Genomic DNA, 21279 nt, shown 5'->3' on the forward strand with positions numbered 1-21279 from the left:
TTGATTTAATCAATCACCTTTAAATGTACCACTTTAAAGGGCTTTCCCCCAAAACTAGCTTACAAATCAAACATATTCTTAAATTTGTATTCGGCCTTTCCACTAAAACAGTGGTGAAGGTGGTTAATAACAAAATACAGATAAAATACAAAATAAAAATAAAATACATCTCATAAAGCAATCTATAGACACTTATATTTATTCATATACCATTTTACAAACAATTGTTAATTTGGGTTTTAAAGTTTATTTTATATCTCATTTTGTCTGATTGAGTTTCCTTTCAGTGAATGGGTGAAATAGAAGGTTTTAAAATAATAGAAAACAAAATGCCTTCAATTACATTTGTTATGCCTCCTCGTTATACTGGACAGTAAATTTGAATATAAAGGTCATATACCACTTCTATATGAGACCTGTCAGACCTCAACCAAGGTACCTTGGTCATCTGTTATCATCCTGCCAAGCTGTAGGGAGGTTGCAGCTGAAGATCTGTGAGTTTACCGCACATCAAATGAAGATGTGTGGTAAAACAGTCCTCTGTACCCATGTTATATTTATTGAAAATATTTATATCCCACTCTCCAGCTGGAAAGGTTCCCAGGGTGGCTTAGCGATTAATAAAAACAAGGAAGTCTTTAGAGTTGGCAAACCTTCCGGGGAGAGAAATGCCAGTGTTGAGGATCAGCTACCTAGAATGTCTCTTGCCGTCCAGACCAACTAAGCTGGATAACAGTAAAGATTGTGACAAAACCAAGGATGAGTGGGGGTGGGTAGTTTTATTGAGGTGGAGGAAGGAACTTGGCACATGCTCAGAGCGAATACTGTGGAAGTATTCACTTCTTCGAGCGGCCACAGAAAAAAAGCTTTGTGGGTTAAACCCGGAGACACCTCCTCCCTTGACTAGGGGCTCATCTACACCAAGCAGGATATTCCATTATGAAAGCGGCATATAAAAGGCAGGAGCCACACTGCTGCTTTATAGTGGTACTGAAAGTGCACTGACAACTGTTGGGCCCAGGCCACATCTACAATAAGGCCTTAGCTAGACCTAAGCTTTATCCCAGGGTTGTCCCTGCCTGCTCCCAGGATATCCTGTGTGTCATTTACATGAACAGGGATGACCCTGGGGCCATCCCGGGATAAACCTTAGGTCTAGCTAAGGCCTAAGCAGGATATAAACTATGAAAGCGGAATATGGTATGTGTCATGGGCCCCAACAGTTGCCAGTGCACTTCAATACCGCATTAAAGCAGTAGTGTAGATCCTGCCTTTTATATCCTGCTTTCATACCACCTTCATAGTGGAATATCCTGCTTGGTGTAGATGAGCCCTGGGTGTCCCTCTAGCCTCCTTTCACCGAGCTTGAGGCTTCCCCCTTGGCAGCGAGGCCAGGGCTCCTACGAAGGAGGAGGAGGCCGCCTCCTGCCGCTGTTCGAGCCTGGTGCGTGGCGGTGGACAAGGAGGCGCTTGGTGGCTGCGGGGCTGGAGCGCTGCCTGGGCACGTGGCCTGAAGAAGCGGGTTCCCTTCTAGCTGCTGCCGCCGCCGCCGCCGCCTCCCGCTCTCAGCTTTCTGCCGCAGAAAGCGGGGGGAAAGCGGAGAAGAGGAGGAACGCGCGAGAAGCCTTCTCTTGCCGCCGCCGCCGCCGCCGCCGCCTGAGGGGCAGCACTGCAGAGGCAGCGCTGTTCCGCACTGGGGAGGAGGCGGGGAACGAGCGGCAGCCGGACTGAGGAGGAGCAGCAGGAGGAGGGGCTGCACCTTCCTCATTGCTGCCTCCTGCAGCGGCGCCGCCGCCGCCGCCGCCGCCTTTCTGAGGAGTTTTGCGCTCACCTCAGAGTCGCCGCCGTCGCCTTCCTCGTCCTCTTCTTCCTCCTCCCCCTGCAATGGAGCCGGCAGGAGCAGGCGCCGGGCCAGCAGCCGTAGGAGCCGCTGCGCTCTTTCTGGCGGGGAACGAGCGGCAGTGCTACTCCGAGCTCTTCTCGCTTTGCGGTGGTGGCGGCGGCGGCGGCGGCGGCGGCCAAGCTGCGCCCGAGGCGGGAGCGACAGGTCCAGCCCCCGCCGCTGGAGGGAGCAAAGTGGCGGAGTTGTTCCGGGCGTCGCAGCTCCCCGCGGAGACGCTGCATCAGGTAAATAAGCCCTCGACACCCCCAGAGCACCGTCAGGCTCAGAAGGTGGTGCGAGACACAAGAGTGTTGCTGGGCATGTACAGAATGCCTTCGTCGCAGCGACAATGTGGGGGTGATGTTTTCCAGGTCAGAGGGCATCAAACCACTCCAGAAAGGGTTGAACTCTGCCACTTAAGGAAGCAAATAAAACGGGGAGGGATTGCCTATGACTTCCCTGTATTTGAAAGTGGTTCGTTTGCCGAGTTCCTCTGCTAGTGGGAAATGCTCAATACTCAGAACATTTTCTTAACTTGAGTTTTTATCTTTTCCCTCTGTTACACACACACACACACACACACACACACACACACACACACACACACACACACACACACTTACTTGTTGCTGAAGCAAAGGCAGAATGTTTTTGTTCTACTCTAAAACGGTATATGCTCTTTTCCCGTTTCCCCATCCTTTTATTAGCAAGTTCTATATATATATATATTACCTTATGGGTAAAGGAGAGTACAGAGAATAGTGTTTAAACTCTGATCCCTGCCATATTACAAAGCAAGGGGAGACCTTTTCAGCATAGAGTTGTAGAAATATGTTTGAATGCTGTAAGCTTGTCAAAGTATATGCATTGAACTCCTAGCAACTTAGGGCACAATCCTATGCATATGGGACTCCCCCCCCCCCCATTTAAACAACTCTCAGCATTGACCAGCGAGCGTGGTTATTTGGGGAATGCTGAGAGCTGGACTTTTTTTCTGTTTAAACATGCATAGGATTGCGACCTTAAATATTTTGTTTTGTTTTAAAAGCTTATATCCTATCTTTTCACCTGAGAGCTAACTCAAGGCTGCAAACAGACAAAACCAGCCATATTTAAAACCATCTTAAAAAACAAATTAATAATCAACAATATGAATAACTGTATAAGAACAGCAGTTAATCCTAAGGGCTACGCACAAACACACATGTACGTTGAATTATTATTATTATTATTATTATTATTATTAAAAGGGGGCTCTGGTTCCCTTTGCCCATATTAATATGAGTCCAGCTTCCAGGTTTAGTCTTTGAAAGACGTAATTCATTTAAATCCATACAACTATTCTAGTGCAGATCCCATTACAACTCCTCTTCCACTCCCAGGTTATACACTTTTGAAGATATCAGTTCATGGACTTTTCAATCTTGAATGCTGTTTATTGGGTAAGTATGTCAGGCCTCAACGCTGGCGTGTTTTAGGTGTTTATTGAAAACATATTTGTTTGCTTTGGCTTTCCCCCAGTCATGAGCTATCTTTGTACCAGCATTATGATGTATGTGTATGTGTGTGGTTTGTTTTGTTTTTATTCTTTTGTAAACCACTTTGGATTTGTTCCAAATGAGAAGAAATATGTAAACATTGTTAATAAATAAATAAAATAAATAAATGTATTTCTATTGTACTGGAACTATTTTTTCTCATTGGGAGCCGGATTTGTAGATTGCTGTGGAACCTTAGCTTTATGCTGTCTCATCATCCCATTTCCTTTATTTCCTCTGAAGTCTAAAATGGGAGATGAAAACACATGAAAACTATAGTAACTGTTGCAGCTGTACAGGCACACACTGTTTGTTATTGTTTGCTATATACCTCCTCCACTAGCAGCTGCAGAAATGCTGTTGCTGCTTTTTTGTAAGAGACATTATTTCTGGATCTGCTTTTTTTTTGGCAAGCCTCATTCAGCTCATGAGCCTAACATCACTACTTTAAATGTTCATTTAAAAATATTGCACTAATAATAGGTGCTGTTTCACCTTCAGGTTATTTAATAATTTCATCACTGGTGGAAGATATACAATTATTAGTGTGTTGATTTACATTTGTGGTATCAGCTAATGTTTTGGGATGAATTCAAGACTGAGTCCCTTTGGGATATGAGAGAACTATTATTCATGCATACCATTCCGGTTACAAGGTAGAATTGAGTTTTTACATTTGGTTTGAGGTTAAGTTATTTGCTTTGATCCAGGGAACTTTGAATATAGAGGAAAGCTGCACACCTGTTGCTATTCCACTCTTAGAGACCTCTTGGCCTCAAAATGACTGGAGCTGTCAGAGGAGGGAAAGGAATGCGCCCAGGCAGCATCTCATTGCCCCATTCCCAACTGTCACCACCCCAAAGATCTAAAGAGGAGGAGTACACATGAAAGAGTACCCATAACAGAGCCTGGTATCAGGTATACATAGGCAACTTCTGTTGATTTCAGTTGGATTTATGCATGATCAGATAAGTTCAGGATTGAAACCAAAAGGTACATTGTACACAAAGCCAATCAATGTATTGTAGATTTCTCATTCTTGCTCCTCTCTACCCCAGCAGCTGGCTTCAGCATTCAAACTTTGTGGATCCAGACATGGTCATATGTTTTCTTCCCTCATTTTTGTTAATGGATTAGGACAAAGAAATCTTGGCAGGTGGAAAAGGCTGGTATATTTTGAGATTTATGAATAATACTTCTGAATCAGATCTACATAGTTGACCACTCTAGTATATAAAGCTGTATTGTAAAACTGATTGCACATAAGCAGCTATTAGTCACTATTTTCTTGGTTGTCTATGGAACTATATGGGATTCATCTATAACATAGCTTCTAATAATAGATGAAATTGTAGAGGAAAACGTAGAATTTGTAATGCTCTTCAAAGCGCTTGCTGAATATCAAATAGAGAGAATTTTTTTGAAATTCAAGTTGGGAAGCTAGTTGTATGTTGATTCCATAGAAATTGTCTGGAGTTAACTGCTTGCTGCTGTATCAATATGAGTACTTATTACACTTCTGAGTGGTTTTGTTTTATGAGATGTTCCCCAACACAGCTCTAATCAATGTGTTCAAGTGAATAGTAAATAGTGGACTTCATCCCATGCCTGGAAATACATATTTCATTTAGTTGGGAATCGCTTCCTGTGCTTATGGTGTAAAGAAAGGCTTTCTTTCTTTCTTTCTTTCTTTCTTTCTTTCTTTCTTTCTTTCTTAAATTCATATACCGCCCCATAGTTGAAGCTCTCTGGGCGGTTTACAAAAGTTAAAAAACAGTGGACATTAAAAAGTATGCAAAATTTAAAACCATCAAAAAATATAAAACAACAGTATACAGTATACATTTTAAACAACAACATTAAATTAATACAGTATCCATTAAAAAACAAACAAACTTACCATATGTTGTTAAATGCTGTTAAATGCCTGGGAGAAGAGAAAGGTCTTGACCTGGTGCTGAAAAGATAACAATGTTGGCACCAGGCAAGCCTCATCAGGGAGATCATTCCATAATTGGGGGGGCCACCACTGAAAAGGCCCTCTCCCTTGTTGCCATCCTCCGAGCTTCCCTTGGAGTAGGCACTCGAAGGAGGACCTTAGATGTTGAGTGCCGTGTACGGGTAGGTTCATGTCGGGAGAGGTGTTCCATCAGGTACTGTGGTCCCAAACTGTGTAAGGCTTTATAGGTTAAAACCTGCACCTTGAATTGGACTCGGAAACATATAGGTAGTCAACGCAAGCGGGCCAGAATCGGTGTTATCTATGAACATATCAATAGCAATGTTTGCATTGTTTCTTGAGTGCTATCTCTACAGAATTTATGTTTTGTTCCTTTGCAGACCTAGCTACACAATTTCTTTTGCACTAGTTCTTCATAAATCTACATTAGTATGTGTCACTTACAAAAATGAACACTGCTTGCCCTTAATTCTACAGAAGTCTTATTTTTAAGCAAGCAGTTACTTATGACAAACTGAGCTATGAGTAAAATTGGGTCATGTGGCAAAGAACTCTATGTAGTCCCTTCCTGTCCCCTTATGTTGTAATGACCCTTTGTTAGTAGTGTGGATAGGTATGTAGACCGCAGGAGTAGTATGAGCCCTGAAGTTTATTGTCATTTCAGTCTAAGTCCTAAGATTTTAGCAGGTTAGACTGGCCCTGAAGGCTGGAACACTTCAGACAGTCAGAACAGCAGAACATTGGTACTGCTGGGAACCGTTATGAAATTGAATTGAAAAAATAGTCACTCCTGGCTGGATGCTTTTGAAGAGTGAGTGTGAGCTGGCAGTGGATAAAAGCATAGTGGGATACCATCTTGGGCTTTCTCATCAATAGACCAGGTTTTTAAGTGTCTTTTAAAAATATATTTAATAAGGATTTAGAAGCTTTTAAAAATTATATTTTTCTATGTAGCACAATGCAGCCATCAAATTTATGTTCTTTATTATTATTATTATTATTATTATTATTATTATTATTATTTATTTATATAGCACCATCGATGTACATGGTGCTGTACAGATAACACAGTAAATAGCAAGACCCTGCCGCATAGGCTTACAATCTAATAAGTTGTAGTAAACAATAAAGAGGGAAGGAGAATGCAAACAGGCACAGGGAAGTGTAAACAGGCACCGGGTAAGGAGAAGCTAACAGTATAGAGTCAGAACAAACTCAATATTTGAAGGCTATAGGGAAAAGAAAAGTTTTTAGCTGAGTTTTAAAAGCAGTGATTGAGTTTGTAGTTCTCAAGTGTTCTGGAAGAGCGTTCCAGGCGTAAGGGGCAGCAGAAGAAAAAGGACGAAGCCGAGTAAGGGAAGTGGAGGTCCTAGGGCAGGCGAGAAGCATGGCATCAGAGGAGCGGAGTTTTTTCAGTTATACATGAAAATGTCTCAAAATGAAGTAATACATTCATAATGTAGAGGAGGGTGTTGGAATCCAGTATTTTTTAAAAAAAGAATCTCTCATGGGCAACTGTATATTGATGCTATTTGCCTAAGGAAAATAAAACTCAATTTTGTTTTTGTCCATAGAAAATATTTTCCTTGTAAAATGTGCTAGACGTGTGAAGTGACAGCTTTGTATGAGTGTTCACTGCCAGAAGTGGAAAGAAACACCTATTTTAGGAAGACACTGCCAGCTAATATTAAATAGTGTGTTTATTTTGAAATAAATATACCAGTTGACGTTTTCACGATTAAAATATTTCCTTATTATCACCTAGCATCTTATTCAAATCTTTAGCTGTTTGAAACTGACGTCTTTAAATGGCCTACCTTAATTCTGCAGTATAGGAGATCCTTGGGAAGCTAGAGTAAGACATATTGCCTTTGCCATTGTGCCTGGTGGTCTCATAATGGTTTGACATCATAGACAGGTTATGGTACCCTTAAATGCATGGCTACTATGATGGAGATACCATATATGTGGTTTGTAAGAGTTTGACAATGTGTAATCCATCTTCCTGTTTTAGCTTGTTTCTGCCATTTCCTTGTCCATCCCTCTCTGGTTTCCAGTGAAATTGACAAATGTTTTGTCAATGTTATGGATGCCTGATCAGCTTTTCTTTTAAAAAGCAAAAGTGTTACTGTGTGCACCATTGCTGGTGGGGAAAAAAAGTTGATGAAATTTGTAAGGCTTTCCTACTAATAGGATCAGTTTCACTGCAAACCAGAAGAGTGAGGGGATAGTGAAGAAAATGGTGATAGTGGAGATATGCACAGTCATGGGAAAAAGAGAGGAATTTAGAAAGGGAACTTCATATGCTATTGTAAAAAGTGATACTTTTCAAAAGCAAGGACAAGCTAAACATGAAAAAAGCCATTCCGAACTGTGTACAGTCTATGAAAAAAAATGGTGGGTGTGGGACTCAGAATGTGCTTCATTTAGACTATATATGTTCACAGGTGACACAATTCAGAAAGGGTGAGATGTGATTAAATAGGTACCTTCCTGAATGCCAATCAATTTAAAAACATGATACAGACACTGCATTTCTCTCTTCCACACATGAATATAAACTGTGTGAGAAAGACACAAAATGGGTTTAAAAAACATTGTGAAAGTGATCTTAATCTTAACAACAGTTCCTGAACCTAAGCCAATATGGAAGAAGCAATATTGAATTAAAAGTCCTAATCTTTACAATATGTTTACACCACATTAATGTTTACACCAGATTAATCTTACTCTTCAATTAGTTAACAGCTTGTAAATTGAAAAGCATAACTACCGTATTTCTTCGATTCTTTTTTCTTCGACGCACTTTTTTCCCATATAAACATCTCTAAAAACGGGGTGCGTCTTAGAATCGTGGATGTAATTATTATTTTTCGAATCAAAGCTTTTTTTCTATTGGTGGTACTGAAATTAGTGTGAGTCTTACAATTGATTGCGTCTTACAATCAAAGAAATACGGTAGTACAGAGCATTTTTAAGCTGGAAGAAATTCTATCTGTATGCTAAAAGCAAAAGTGAATTAGTACTTGATATAAGTTAGTAATTTTGCCCTCAAAAATATATATATTTTTTACTATCTACCAAGATGTGTACGTCTCAGAATTTCTTCTGAAGTGTTTGTTTCATTAAAAGACAAGATAATATTTTAGATTGGCTTTTTGTATAATTTGATTTGACAGAAAACCTCTCCAAGAAAGCTGAACTATGATTTTTTGTAAAGCTGTGGAACAAGTCTGTTACCTGCATAAACTTGATGCTATCAGGCTTATGTTTGTTAAAGCTTATTGAAATGCTGATCCCAAATATATTAATTGCTGCTCAGCAGGTGGTCACTGTGGCTGTTGCAGATGATGATGATGATGATGACCAGTCATGTGTAAACTGGCTTTAAACGGCTGTAAGCAAGCGATGCACCTGCTCCTATCATATTGTGATCCAGGAATGCATCCTTAGAAGGATGCGCACTTCTTACCAGATATTTTATTTACATAGTGTTCTTAATGTATTCTGGTAAGGATATGTATATTTTGTATATCTTACTAAAACAGCTACAACTAATTTAGATACATTTTTTTTAATTGCATTTATATCCCACCTTTTTTCCTCCAAGAAACCCAAGGCGGAGTACATAATCCTCTTCATCCTCTCCATTTTATCCTCACAACAACAACCCTGTGAGGTAGGTTGGGCTGAGAGTCTGTGACTGGCCCAAAGTCACCCAGTGGGTTTCCAAGGCCAAGTGGGGACTAGAACCCGGATCTCCCAACTCCCAGTTCAACAATTTAGCCACTACACTACCACATCTTAATATAATGGGGAACAAAACATGAAAATTTTCTCTGTAATTTTAGGTTGCAAGTTGCTACTAGATTCTAAAAATAATTATTGCTATAGTAGGATGTTTGTTGGTTTGTTGGCATTTTCCTTATTACGAGCTCTATACAATATTGTGATGTATAGATAGATGTAAGAAATTATTTTGATTTGGTGATCTTGCCAAACAAAGGAGGGGCCGTGGCTCAGTAGTGGATCACATGCTTTGCATGCAAAGGTCCCAGCTTCCAACCCCTAGGCATCTCCATTTAAGAGGTTTCGAGTAACAGGGCTGGAAAAAACCCTTGCCTGAAACCTTGGGCGAGCCACTGGCCTTCAGAATAGACAATACTGGGCAAGGCGAACCAATTGTCTGACCTCAGGTAAGGCAGCTTCCTATGTTCATTCATACTCCATGTCTTGAATGAAGAATATCCTTATCCTCTCAGACAACAGCTACATGTTTTTCTTTTGCTATGATTAATGAGTTAATTTATCTTTATGGTGATTTGTTACTATTGTAACTACACATTGCTGTTATCATTAGTATAATAGTCTAAATAATATGAAGAGATTTCAAAAGCTATATGAAAGTAAGATGCTTTAAGAAGAAAAAGTCAGGTTTTTTTTGTTCCTGATACTTAACTGTAATTGAAATGGGTGTTTGGTCCCAACACTCATGTCAGCATTAAAACAGTTATATAAGAGATGAAAAATCAGATACAATGTAAAGATTCGGAGGCTTTTGCACAGGGACAGTTATTTCTCTTAAAATTGGCTGTGCCAATCTCTCCTTCTAACGGAAATCTAATTTGTGTGTACATATCACACATATCATATGTGATATGGCTTTTTCATATCACATATGATATGTGTGATATGGGCTTTTTCATAATCATTGGGCTTTTTCATAATTTTATTATATATTTTATATCAGTGTTACTTGGCAATGAATAAGCATATGTTTAAAACAAATTTCAGAAAAAAGAGAAAGTGTTCTTTTTAAAAAAACAAAAAACTACTAATAGTTATTTGTAGGCATTAACTACTAGAGTAACTTTCCAATGTTTAGAAGAAATAATTATTCTTTATGCATAGAAGAGTATCTTGTTAGATCAATGTTAATAAAATCCCTCTTTTTTTGTTTTAAATCTGTTCCTGGGTTCATTTATGAGGTCTGGTTTTATTGTGAATGCCTTTAAGGCCTTAACTAGACCTAAGGTTTATCCCGGGATCATCCCGGGGTCATCCCTGTTCATGTAAATAACACACAGGGGATCCCAGGAGCAGGCAGGGATGGGATAAACCCTAGGTCTAGTTAAGGCCTAAGACACATAGACATATATAGACCTATATAGACATATATGTCAGGGCATATATCAAACACCATGAAAAGGATGCCTCCACATCCGGTATAGACACATTTGCCCAAGTGAGTGGCCTGTTTTTGAGATGTTGCAATCATGCAGATTGCAGCAACCGAGTGTTCACTGTTCCACGTGGAAGTGCTGGAACATATACCTATTGCCTCCATGCAATCCCAGGCAGCATTTCTGCACAAAATGCTGACTTGTGCCCATATGATAACACCTGTATATGTTTACAGATGACAGTAGAAGGAAAAGGAAGGGTAGCAAGGAGAGAGCAGCAGCAGCAGCCAGGGCCTGTTCTAAAGAACCATTCAACTAGTTCTGCTTGCCCAGGTGGCATGTGCTTTTGTGTAGGCTTGTTTAACTTTACCGTCTCCCAGCAACAACGTTTTATCCCATCCCCTCAACTAGTATTGATCGATAGTGCAAGATCTGGAGCAAGGATCCAAGTAGAGCATCATGGCAAACTATTTTTTTGAAACTGAGGTGAAGCTCGAAGCACACTCTAATGTGAAATGGGAGCCTGCTGTTCAGGAGGAAAGATAACCGGCTTATGAAAACCCTAGTGTTGTGTAACTAGCCCCATATTTTATATGCCTTTCTATACTAGGTGGTGGCTGGGCCCACTCTATTTGTAGTGCAATACTGTTGCAAAATGATAAATCCTGTGACATCTTGATGATTGAATTTCCTCTTTAATCCATGGCTTTTTAGCTTGAGTATGCATATGTCAAGAGTATTTAAAATGCATTTTTATCATGAAATAAGCTACACAGGAATATAAAGGGTGGAATTAGCTTTGCAGCTTTGAAGTCTTCGCTCCAGATAGAAATATATTTTCAACTAATCTGACAAATTACATTTTTTTTCTGTCACAAAGCACTCACATTTCCCTTAAATCAGTGTTCATTGCGAAGTCCAATAGCATTCTTGACAGTTTGAGTTTCTTGAGTGATATGTTTGTTGTATCAATTATTATTATTTATTTATTTTGTTTATTACATCTTTATACTGCCCAATAGCCAAGGCTCTCTGGGCAGTTTACAATTTTCTGTTGAGCTATCCACAAACAGATGGAAGTAGGTGTGTTAGAGCAGTGGTATTCAACTGTTTCAGACCTAAGACCCATCTCAAACTTCCAACCCACTTTCACAATTTGTGACCCATCTGGACTAATCTCATGGCCCACTTTTGGGTTGTGACCACTGGTCTTCAACTGGTAGGGTGGTCAGCATCTTCATGGGTGGTGGTCAGCATCTTCAATGTTGAAAAAGCTGTTGGAAATAGCTGCAATATTCAAAACTATATTTGCAACAGTGTGATCTAGAAAGTTAAATTTAAAAACAACAACAAATTTAAACATGAATTCTCGACTGACTAAAGGACTGAAACACAGCTGCAGCCACTAATAGGGTATATCTTAATTACAATATGTGTGTATGCATAAAAAGTATGAAAACTGTGTAAATGTGGGCCACAAATGTGGATACTATTTTATATAAGCTCAGGTGAGGCATTCTTATGGATTATGTGGGCTCTGTTGGTTTAAGTTGCTGTTCATGGAATATCTGTATGTATTCATGGAATATCTGAGGTGAATTACTCTACTTTAATCAACAAAGATGCTTATAAACATTTTATTAAATGTGTTTTGTTTTATTTGTTGTTTAATGACTTAGTCCTGTTACAGTGCAAAATAGAAATATTAAAAAGAAATAGTACATGTGGTTATGAATATAATACAATAAGCATGAGGAATGTCCATTTAATAAACTTAAAATGTCGGGCTTAAGCATTGAATATTATATGCAATATTGCTCTGGGAAAGACAGAGAAAAACCTTAATAGCCAGTAAGTTTAAGCTCAAAATCACAATTTGACATGACTGGGGGAGCCACATTTTCCATAGTTAGAACTGTGAAATATTTTTTTTAAAAAAAAGCCATAATCCAAGTTAGCCAAGTTGGTGTATGAGTATTTAAAATCCTACAATTTCCTCTTCTACTTCTTATTCCAAAATGTAATCATTATCCTTTCCTGACGGACTGTTATAAGGCATCCACAGCTTAATTGTCTCTTAATGGCTGAAGTGGTTCATGGATCAATGAAGGATAAACAAAATTATTTCATTTTTGATCTGATATTCTGCATGTCACTATAAGCGTTTTCAGGCCCAGAAAATGTTTTAAAGACACATCCCAATGCAATCTCTCTAGACCAGGGTTGGAGAACTTTTTTCAGCCCAAGGGCTGACTTCCAATCTGGAAAAGGTACCAGGGGACACATTCCATCTTTAGGTAGGGCCAAAAATAAAGTGGGTGTGACCAAAGGCAAAGCAGGCAGGAACAAGGTAAGATTACCTATTTTAAGCCTACTCAGATGTAAGCAGGACAAGGCTTCTGCATGTTTACTCAAAAAGTAAGCATTATCAACATGTCTAAGTAAGCAGCATCACTCAGCAGTTCTTCCAAATAGCATCCGAAATGCCAATCCTCTTCATATCTACTCAGAAGTAAGCAAGACAAGCTTTAATTGAGCAGGAATGAATAACTTAGCCGTTTCCTGGTATCTGAAATGTGTGTTCTCTAGTGGGTCACTATGTAGCATTGGTGGTGTGTTGTGATTTAGCTACAGAAGTAGTTTGGAATATTGTGGCTGCAAACACTAGTTGTGAGGGAACTGTGATTCTGGACTCTCCGTCAAGTACCATAGGAGTGTTTTTAACTTCTGCTGCTGCTGCCATAGTGTTACACTGATACCAGGGGCTAAACCAATATTGTTTCCTAATCCTTGATATAGGGTGCTTCCAGACAGAGAGGTCTTAGTTAGAAACCACTGTGCAGGTATTCCGTCTTTTTCTCCTTAAGTGATTTTCTTCAGTAAGAAAAAAGATGGGGGGAAATCTGTGGGAAAACACAGGAGGATTATGAGTGAGACAATGACATCTAGACCCCGTCAGACATAAAGTTCTGTGAATGAGGCAGTGCGATGGCACCATAAAAACCTTATCTGGAAGAACCTGTAATTTTGAAATGAAAAAAGAGTCAAAACTGCATGTTACATAATTGCAATAAATGTGCCTTTTCTTTTCTTTAAATAGCCACTAGGTGTATGGGGGTGGGGGGCAGGATCGAATCTTGCATTTGATGGGAATCAGCTATTGAAATCTCATTCCTAGGGCAAATAGGTTCAGGCTGGAGAGGGGAGATTTTTATTGGGACCATAGTGGGAAAGAAAAGTATTTATCCTCCTTACAGTCTTAAACCTGCTTTCACACAATTAACAAAATATGTAGTTTAACCCTGAGAGAAACATTGTGAACTTACATATAAGCACTTTTTCATATGACTCATAGCTAAGCCAAGACACTGGATGCCACAAACATGTTTGAATCCTTAGGGATTTCAACCCAATTGTTAAAAAGCTGTTGCCGTTCAAGCTGCTGGCTTTGTTGCTCCATTTGCTGCTGGCTGTCCTGCCTTAATGCCTCCATTTGCTGTCGGAACAGGAGCTTCATCTGTTCCAGGAGCACTGTTGTTACTTCCTACATGCTAGCTGAGGCACACTCACTCACAGTTCCTTTTCCAGGAAAACATAATCCTGTTTTTTTACACCAGTGTTACCTTCGCCCTCACGCCCCAATCCTCTGAGAATTTCAGGTGTTCAAGCATTTTTACCTAGTTTTGGTTTCCTTGCAAAGGAGGTCACTGAGGGCTTATGGCTTCCATGTCTCTTTCATATTCTTTCAGAACTGTGTGTCTAGAACTGACAGGCTCAAGCTGCTTGCTTTATCCTCCCCCAAGCTCAGCATACTCCTTGGGAACCTAGCTGAGTCATCTTCCTACTCCTTCACAAAAGTATCAGCTGGGCTGATGACCTTCCTTTGAGACAGGACATTTCCGGGCCAGAGCTGCCTGAATCAATATTTCCTCTTCAGCAATTCCCTGAGTTTTTATCAACAGAGTCACTGTTTTATAAAGGATCCATGAAAGATCATTTAGGCCAGATCTACATCAAGCAGAATATAGCACTATGAAAGAGGTATGAAAGCTCAAAGCAGTATGTAAGAGGCAGGAGCCACACTACTGCTTTATAGTGGTATTGAAGTGCACTGACAACTGTTGGGGCCCATGACACATACTGCTTTCATAGTGCTATATCCTGCTTGGTGTAGATTTGGCTTTAGCCCTAAATGGCTTGGGGCCAGAGTATCGAATGGGACATCTCCTCTCATATGTACCTGCTCAGATCCTTAGGTTATCTTCGGAAGCCCTCTTCCAGGTGCCTCCACTGAAGGAAGCTAGACTCGTAGCTACAAGAGGGAGTGCCTTTTCCATTCTGCCATCCCACTTAGACAATGACCTCCCCAAAGAGGTTTGCCTGGCACCTACGTTATCTTTTCCTGCCACACAAGGACCTTTCTTTTCTCCCACCATTTTAGAGACCTAGATTTTTAGGTCTGTTTTATCAATTCCTGTGCTGTTTGTTGTTTTGCATTCCATTCCATTGTATTGCATTTTAAATATTTGTATCTATTTTATATTTTTAACTGTATGGCATTTTAGAGTTTAACTCTTTGTAATCCACTCAGAGAACATTATTGGGCGGGTTAAAAATATAATACAGAAATAACATGTGGAAGCTATGGCATGTTCCCAGTTCACTAAATCATGATTTGAAGGATTGCTAACATGTCATCTGAAAGGAGCCACTTGTTTCCTTTATCACTGGGTTAGACAAACAGCAAGAGAAGGTTACTTGGAGTCCTGCCAGAATCACGGCACTCTTTGCAGATCAATGCAATGCAGGGAAAGCTCATTTAACCTTTATGGGCCTGATAACTAATCACTGACCAGCATTAAACCCAGCAAGTGATTTTTGTTTCTGCATATGTTTGTTGTGTACACAACAGTGAAGAGCACCAGTATTATTAATGTTTTAATTTTTTGTGTTCAGATGCCAAAAAGTTAAAGAGTAACTAGGATTTATACAAGGCCACTAAAGTGGCTAGTTACACATTGCCTAAAAAAGATGATGAAAGAGAATATAAATTTGCATAGAATGTGCATGTGCTGAATTTGCATGCATGCATGTATGCAAATTTAAAATGACTATAATTTAAATTTCAGAGTACAAATCAATTTCCCATCCAAATCACTTCCCAAATGTTTAAAAATGAATTTGGGCCCCACATAACCCAAATCAGTTCTCTTTCACTTAATTTATCCCAGATGATCCAGATGCTACTCCAGAATCAGTTTTCTTTCAATAAATTCCTCACATTCAGTTCAGACTTTCACGTCATTATCCCGCATACATCAAATTAAAAATGGTCTGTATTGCAATTCTCTTCTGGTAGTGGTGTGATTCTTACTATGAGATGAGGACACAAGGTGGTTGGTTGGGTGCCCGTTCTGTCTTTCCCCCGTCTTTTTCTTTTCTTTTTAATCATAACTAAGCCAGGTGAAGTGCTGCACCAGCTCAGCTGATCTAATCTGTCCAACAAACAGCACAAATTGAAACTTCAAATGCCACTGAGGAAAGAGGGAAATGATGTTCTTTCCATTTCCCTTGCAGCATAGGTGGGGGACATTTGACCATCCAGATGTTGTCGGACTGCAACTCCCATCCATTCTAATCAGGATTGCCAATAGTGAGGGATGTTAGGAGTTGCAGCCCAATAACATCTTGTGGGCACTTGCTTTACAGGGAGAATTGGTCAGAAAAAGGAATGGCTTTTTCTGACCCATAGCTTGCCCATTTCTCAAAAAAACAGCTAATTTGATTTTTGTAATTTGCATAAACTTAAAACCTGTTTGATTTACTTCTTAGTATTGGTAATGTTGATGATTTAAATATACTTGAATGCTCAACTGACCAATTTTTATTTTATTTAAGTTTTGTTGCCCAGTCCTATATAGGATATGTATTTTGAAAGTCAATCACTGGATTAGCTCTTGGCTTGCTTCTCCCTCTTTGCATGATGTGGGCTCTCCTTTAAAAACATTTTTTAAGCAGCATATAAATTCATCTTTCACATTACTTCGCAAAAATCACAAACACCTTAAAATCAACTGCACAACTGGCCAGGAACTGGCAGTAGTATGTTGATAGCATTACAGGCACTAGCCAATAAGCAATCGGCTTTTTTCACAATACTTTGGAAACTTGCTGAAAGGTTTCTCCAAGACAAGATAATGCAGGGATTGGGAACGTGTAGCCTTCCAGATGATGAACTGCAACTCCCATTACCTGTAGTCAGCATAGCTCATGGTGAAGGATGATAGGGATGGGTGGAATTTCCTGTGTCCTGTTCATGCTCTGCTTGCTGGGCTCCCACCAGTTGTCCGATCCCAGTGCGCATGTGGGGTGAACCACCAGACGGTCCACAGGTGCCTGGCGAATGCTCACATATTTTTTGTCCTATGAGCTCTGATTTCTGCAAATTCGTGTCTGGGATTATTTATGGAGATTGTGATTTGTGCAAAATTGTGGGCATAAATAGTGCAATTTGCGTAAAAATGCAGGTGTGAAGAACAAGTTACGCCTGCAGTTTTGTACAAAGTGTGCTATTTACAGCTGCAATTTTGTGCAAATTGTGATTTCCGTACATATTTCCTGCCACAAATTTGCGCAAATCGGGATTTGCATGCACACAAAAAGTGAGAAACTATGAATGTGCATGCACCACGTCGAGTCAGTTCAGGGATCTGCAAGCTGGCATCTGGGGGCCATGCTGGCAAAAACTCACTGAGCTCCACTCCTAAAACGGATTCCTCTGACATTCCTAATGGGAACTGCAGTCCCTTAACACATTCCTGGGATAATAATATTTTCAGGGCAATGAAGGAGCACTTCAGTCATCTCTGCCGCACTTAAAATGTTATGTCTGTCTTCACTGTTAGGGTATATAAAACTTTTTTCAAAAAATGTCCCAAGTATCCAGGTACAGCTCACATTTTTAAATAAAGAATGCTATTCTTTCATTCTTTGGCCTTAGCCCATTCGAGTCTTAAGTTATAATATGTCACATAAATCTCACAAAACAATGGAACATCTGGTAAGGGTTTCCAGATTTGTTTTTCTTCCCAATCAAGGAGAGGATCATGGCTGTTTCCAGCAGTTTTTCTCCTGTAGTCACATGCTGCTTGCCCCCAAAGCCAACTTTGGATGCAATCCAAAAACAATACTCCTGACTTTCTTATCATAGGACAATTTTAAATGGACAATAGCTGAAAATGTTGGAAATGTTTTGCAGAGAAATTGCATCTTCTGTAATGAAATGGAGTGCCAATACTTTTCCTTATGCTGCTTTCTGTGCCGGTCAAAATGGACAATGACTGTAAAAAGGCATTTGTGTGTTATGTTTAGAGAATTTTTTTTTAAGTGCTTATCTTCCAAATTTTATTTTATAAAGCTTGGTTCTTGAGAGTTTAATTTCTTGTAGCCAGAAAGCTATTGCAAATATTCCTCCATACTTACTGCCCTCAGTGGTGCGTCATGTTATAGATTTGGGCCCAAATGGAATATAAATCTCTTACTGGCCTAAATCTGAGACTAATCCTTTTCATAGCTTTTGTAGAAAATCAATTTCCTCTGCATAGTGTCAAAGTTTTTGAGGTCAGTTTGGTTTGGAAATGTTCCCAATGCACTTTTGCTTTAGTATAAAATCTTTCTGGGGGTGCAAATTCATTCTTGGGCTTGTACTTCTGACCTGTAAGAAGACAAGTGGAATTCCTTTTTTATGTTTTTTTCTCTGAATATGTAAGGGAGAAATATATTTTCTCAAAAGTAGAGGTTTTTTCCAACCTCCCCCATGCCATAGTATTGTTATGCCCTTTTGGAGCTAAAGATTTAGAGGCTAATGAAATGTGGTATTCCATAAAAAGTCCCCTACGCGTTTCGGACAAAAACCGTCCTTCCTCAGGGCTTATTCAACAAGGTTTTTACAGTCGTTTGCTAAATGAAATCATAGGCTTTTGGAGGGTGGCATTCCAGTGGTGGGCAGGACTGATGGCAAAAGGAGTCGTGTCAAAAATCCCAGTTTATTTTACCTTGAAGTTCCTACTGCCAATAACGAAGCCTTGGCCTTTTAGGATGGGGAAAAGCTGCGATTGGTAGTTGAGGGAAAGGGGGTGGGGCTAGGAGAAGACGCATGGCTGTCTGGAGGACCCCAGGTTTTCCAAATTGGGACCCTGTCAGATTGGACCCCTGTGGGCCAGATTAGGACCCCCGGCCTGACATTCTTCACCTCTAATGTGCGTGCTTTGGCCTAAATAACTAGAAGTACCATAATCTCTCACTAGAATTTGATGAAATCAGGTCTTGCCCAAGAAATGCCATTTTGCCAAAAAATTTAATCTTTAAAGTGATCTAGGACTCATACTGTCATCTGCTCCAATTCCTATTGACTATAGTGGGGCTTATGTATGAGTAACAGTTTGTAAGATTTCATTGACACATGTGCCCTGCCATCTTGTCTATGTTATTCCACTTGCTATGTTTGTACCCTGAAGAGAAGGAGTGAAGAAATGTTGCTGTTCCACACTTGCATATTTCTTTTCTGAACAAAGACTTGGAAGTGAATAATTCAGGTTTCTGTTCATTTCTATTCCAAAAGTTCAAAAATCATAATATCCTCTTTGCTTGCTCTCTCTCTCTCTCTCTCTCTCTCTGTGTGTGTGTGTGTGTGTGTGTGTGTGTGTGTGTGTATGGAGAGAGAGATAACAAGTGTCTATCGTATTAGATTCTCTGACTTTGACTATGGTCATGTCTACACCACAAGGGTGTAGGGGGAGGATTATGGATTTACAGGCTTCCACGATCCTCCCTGGGTGTCTGGACAGCCGCACGACATCCCAAAAGGATGTCCCAGCTGCCATTTTTTAAAAACAACAACAAGAGGAGCACATGCACGCTCCAACGCCAAAGGTAAGGGGAACCCCCCCAACCTCACTTCCAACCCCCGATGGGCACGGAGTGCAGACATACAGCTCCATGCCCATTTTACAGTCCCCGCTACTCGTGGGGAGGATAGGACAACCTGGGAGCAGTGGCCACACTGCTGTGCTCTGTGGGATGGTCCTGGAACCACAGAAAAGCTGGGTTTTCCATAGTTCCTGATATCCTGGGTTAAGTCCTTGCTAGTCCTGGGTTGCTCCCAGGATTCCCTGTGTGTCAGGTGGGGGCACAGGGATGATCCAAGGACTACCCCGGGATATAGGCATGGTGTAGACATGCCCTAAGGAGCATGGGGTACCCTTGAAAGAGGTTACTCAACCATGGTATTTTTGCCCAGGAGAAGAAAAACGGCTATACTGTTCTTCAGAACTGTTTTCAGTAGTCTTTTAAGTAGCCAAGCAGGCGCAGTAGCTAAATTAACAACTTTGACCATTCAGCTATCTCTGTTTGTAATGCTGTTGACATTAAAATGTACTGTATGTGGCTTCTGACATATTTTAGTGGTTTGGATAATCTACAAATGGCAACGTAAAGTAAATGAAATAAAATCTGTTTTTAAATCTTTCTGCTCTGAGAACTACATGTGTATGTATGCATGTGGACAATGGAGAATTTTTTAAAATGCATTCAAGATTTCTCTTGCCGGCTTATAACTAATGAAGGGATTTGAACAAATCTCATATTTGAAATATTTCTATGAATCATGTCCTAACCTGTTTGTCAGTCCATGCTCTGTTAAAGGTAGTAACTTGTCGAGCCTTTGATGGGTTTTTTTTTAATGTCTAAGCTCTTTTCTTTGAAAGAGGAACTAAAAAAAGTCATGTGTACCAATGAGTCTGTGGAGGGGAGGGAGCCTTAGTGACCATGGGAGAAAGAAGAAACTGCATTGGATGCAGAAACAAATGTCTGTGCATAAATTTGTCAGTAGCAGTAGCTAAGGATTACCCATTCTCTCTCTTTGTTAAATATTAGAATATCTCCAAAGGGGATGACTTTAAAATACTGAAAAATAGGAAATATAGTTGTCCTTCTGTCCCTCATCTACCCCCTGCAACATACAACTTTTTTAAAAAAAGGAAGATCATGCAACATTGAAGGAAGAGGATTTCATTGGATCCTATGCCATGATGAGAATCGGGGGAAAGATGTGTGTTGCAAAAAAGATAATTAAGCAAATGGGATATTTGCTCAAGGGCCAGCCCTGCAGAGGGCACCAATCAACCAGGACTTAGTATATTTAAATGTATGTGATTATAAAAGTGCCATTTACCTGAGGTTGTTTAACTTTTGAAATATAAACCTACTTAACTAACCAGTTGAGAATAAAAATAAAAGGCCAATTTCCAAAATTTACAAATCAACTATGACTTTCCCCCCTGCAAAATTCACTTCCAGTATCTCTGTTCATATCCTACCCCTACTGCTGTCATAAATACACCCAAAATAGGAGAAGAACATAAACCTCACATCCATTATATCTTTGCTGAGTTCTTAGAAATTACACAGGAAACAGGTAGTTGGCCAAACAGAAAAATGAAACAGGAGGATAGTTTAGCACTGTTTATCCCAAAACAAAAGTTTCTTTATCTTGCTTCTTTGCTCACCCCCACCCTCTGGAGCTCAAGCTGGTAATTCTCTTAGCAGTTGGCTGCTCAGCTATCTCACCTAGGGCAACCCGCTTGAATATTTTTTTAATTGCACCTTTTGGTTGCATGTTAGTCTCTTGTTTCTCTCAAGAAGGTACAACCAAGCCTC

General features: G+C 40.0%; 1 protein-coding gene across 2 annotated transcripts in view; it reads left to right on the plus strand.

The window, feature by feature from the left end:
* Positions 1-1773: 1773 nt before the first annotated feature.
* Positions 1774-21279, plus strand: part of REPS2 (RALBP1 associated Eps domain containing 2) — an 84590-nt gene continuing 65084 nt past the window's right edge. For both annotated transcript variants that reach the window (XM_063126418.1, XM_063126419.1), the window contains exon 1: positions 1774-2127. In XM_063126418.1, coding sequence (XP_062982488.1) covers positions 1885-2127 — 243 coding nt within the window. In that variant the 5' untranslated portion in view covers positions 1774-1884. The remainder of the gene's footprint in view (positions 2128-21279) is intronic.

The sequence above is a fragment of the Elgaria multicarinata genome, chromosome 5, assembly GCF_023053635.1.
Source record: "Elgaria multicarinata webbii isolate HBS135686 ecotype San Diego chromosome 5, rElgMul1.1.pri, whole genome shotgun sequence".
NCBI lineage: Eukaryota > Metazoa > Chordata > Lepidosauria > Squamata > Anguidae > Elgaria > Elgaria multicarinata.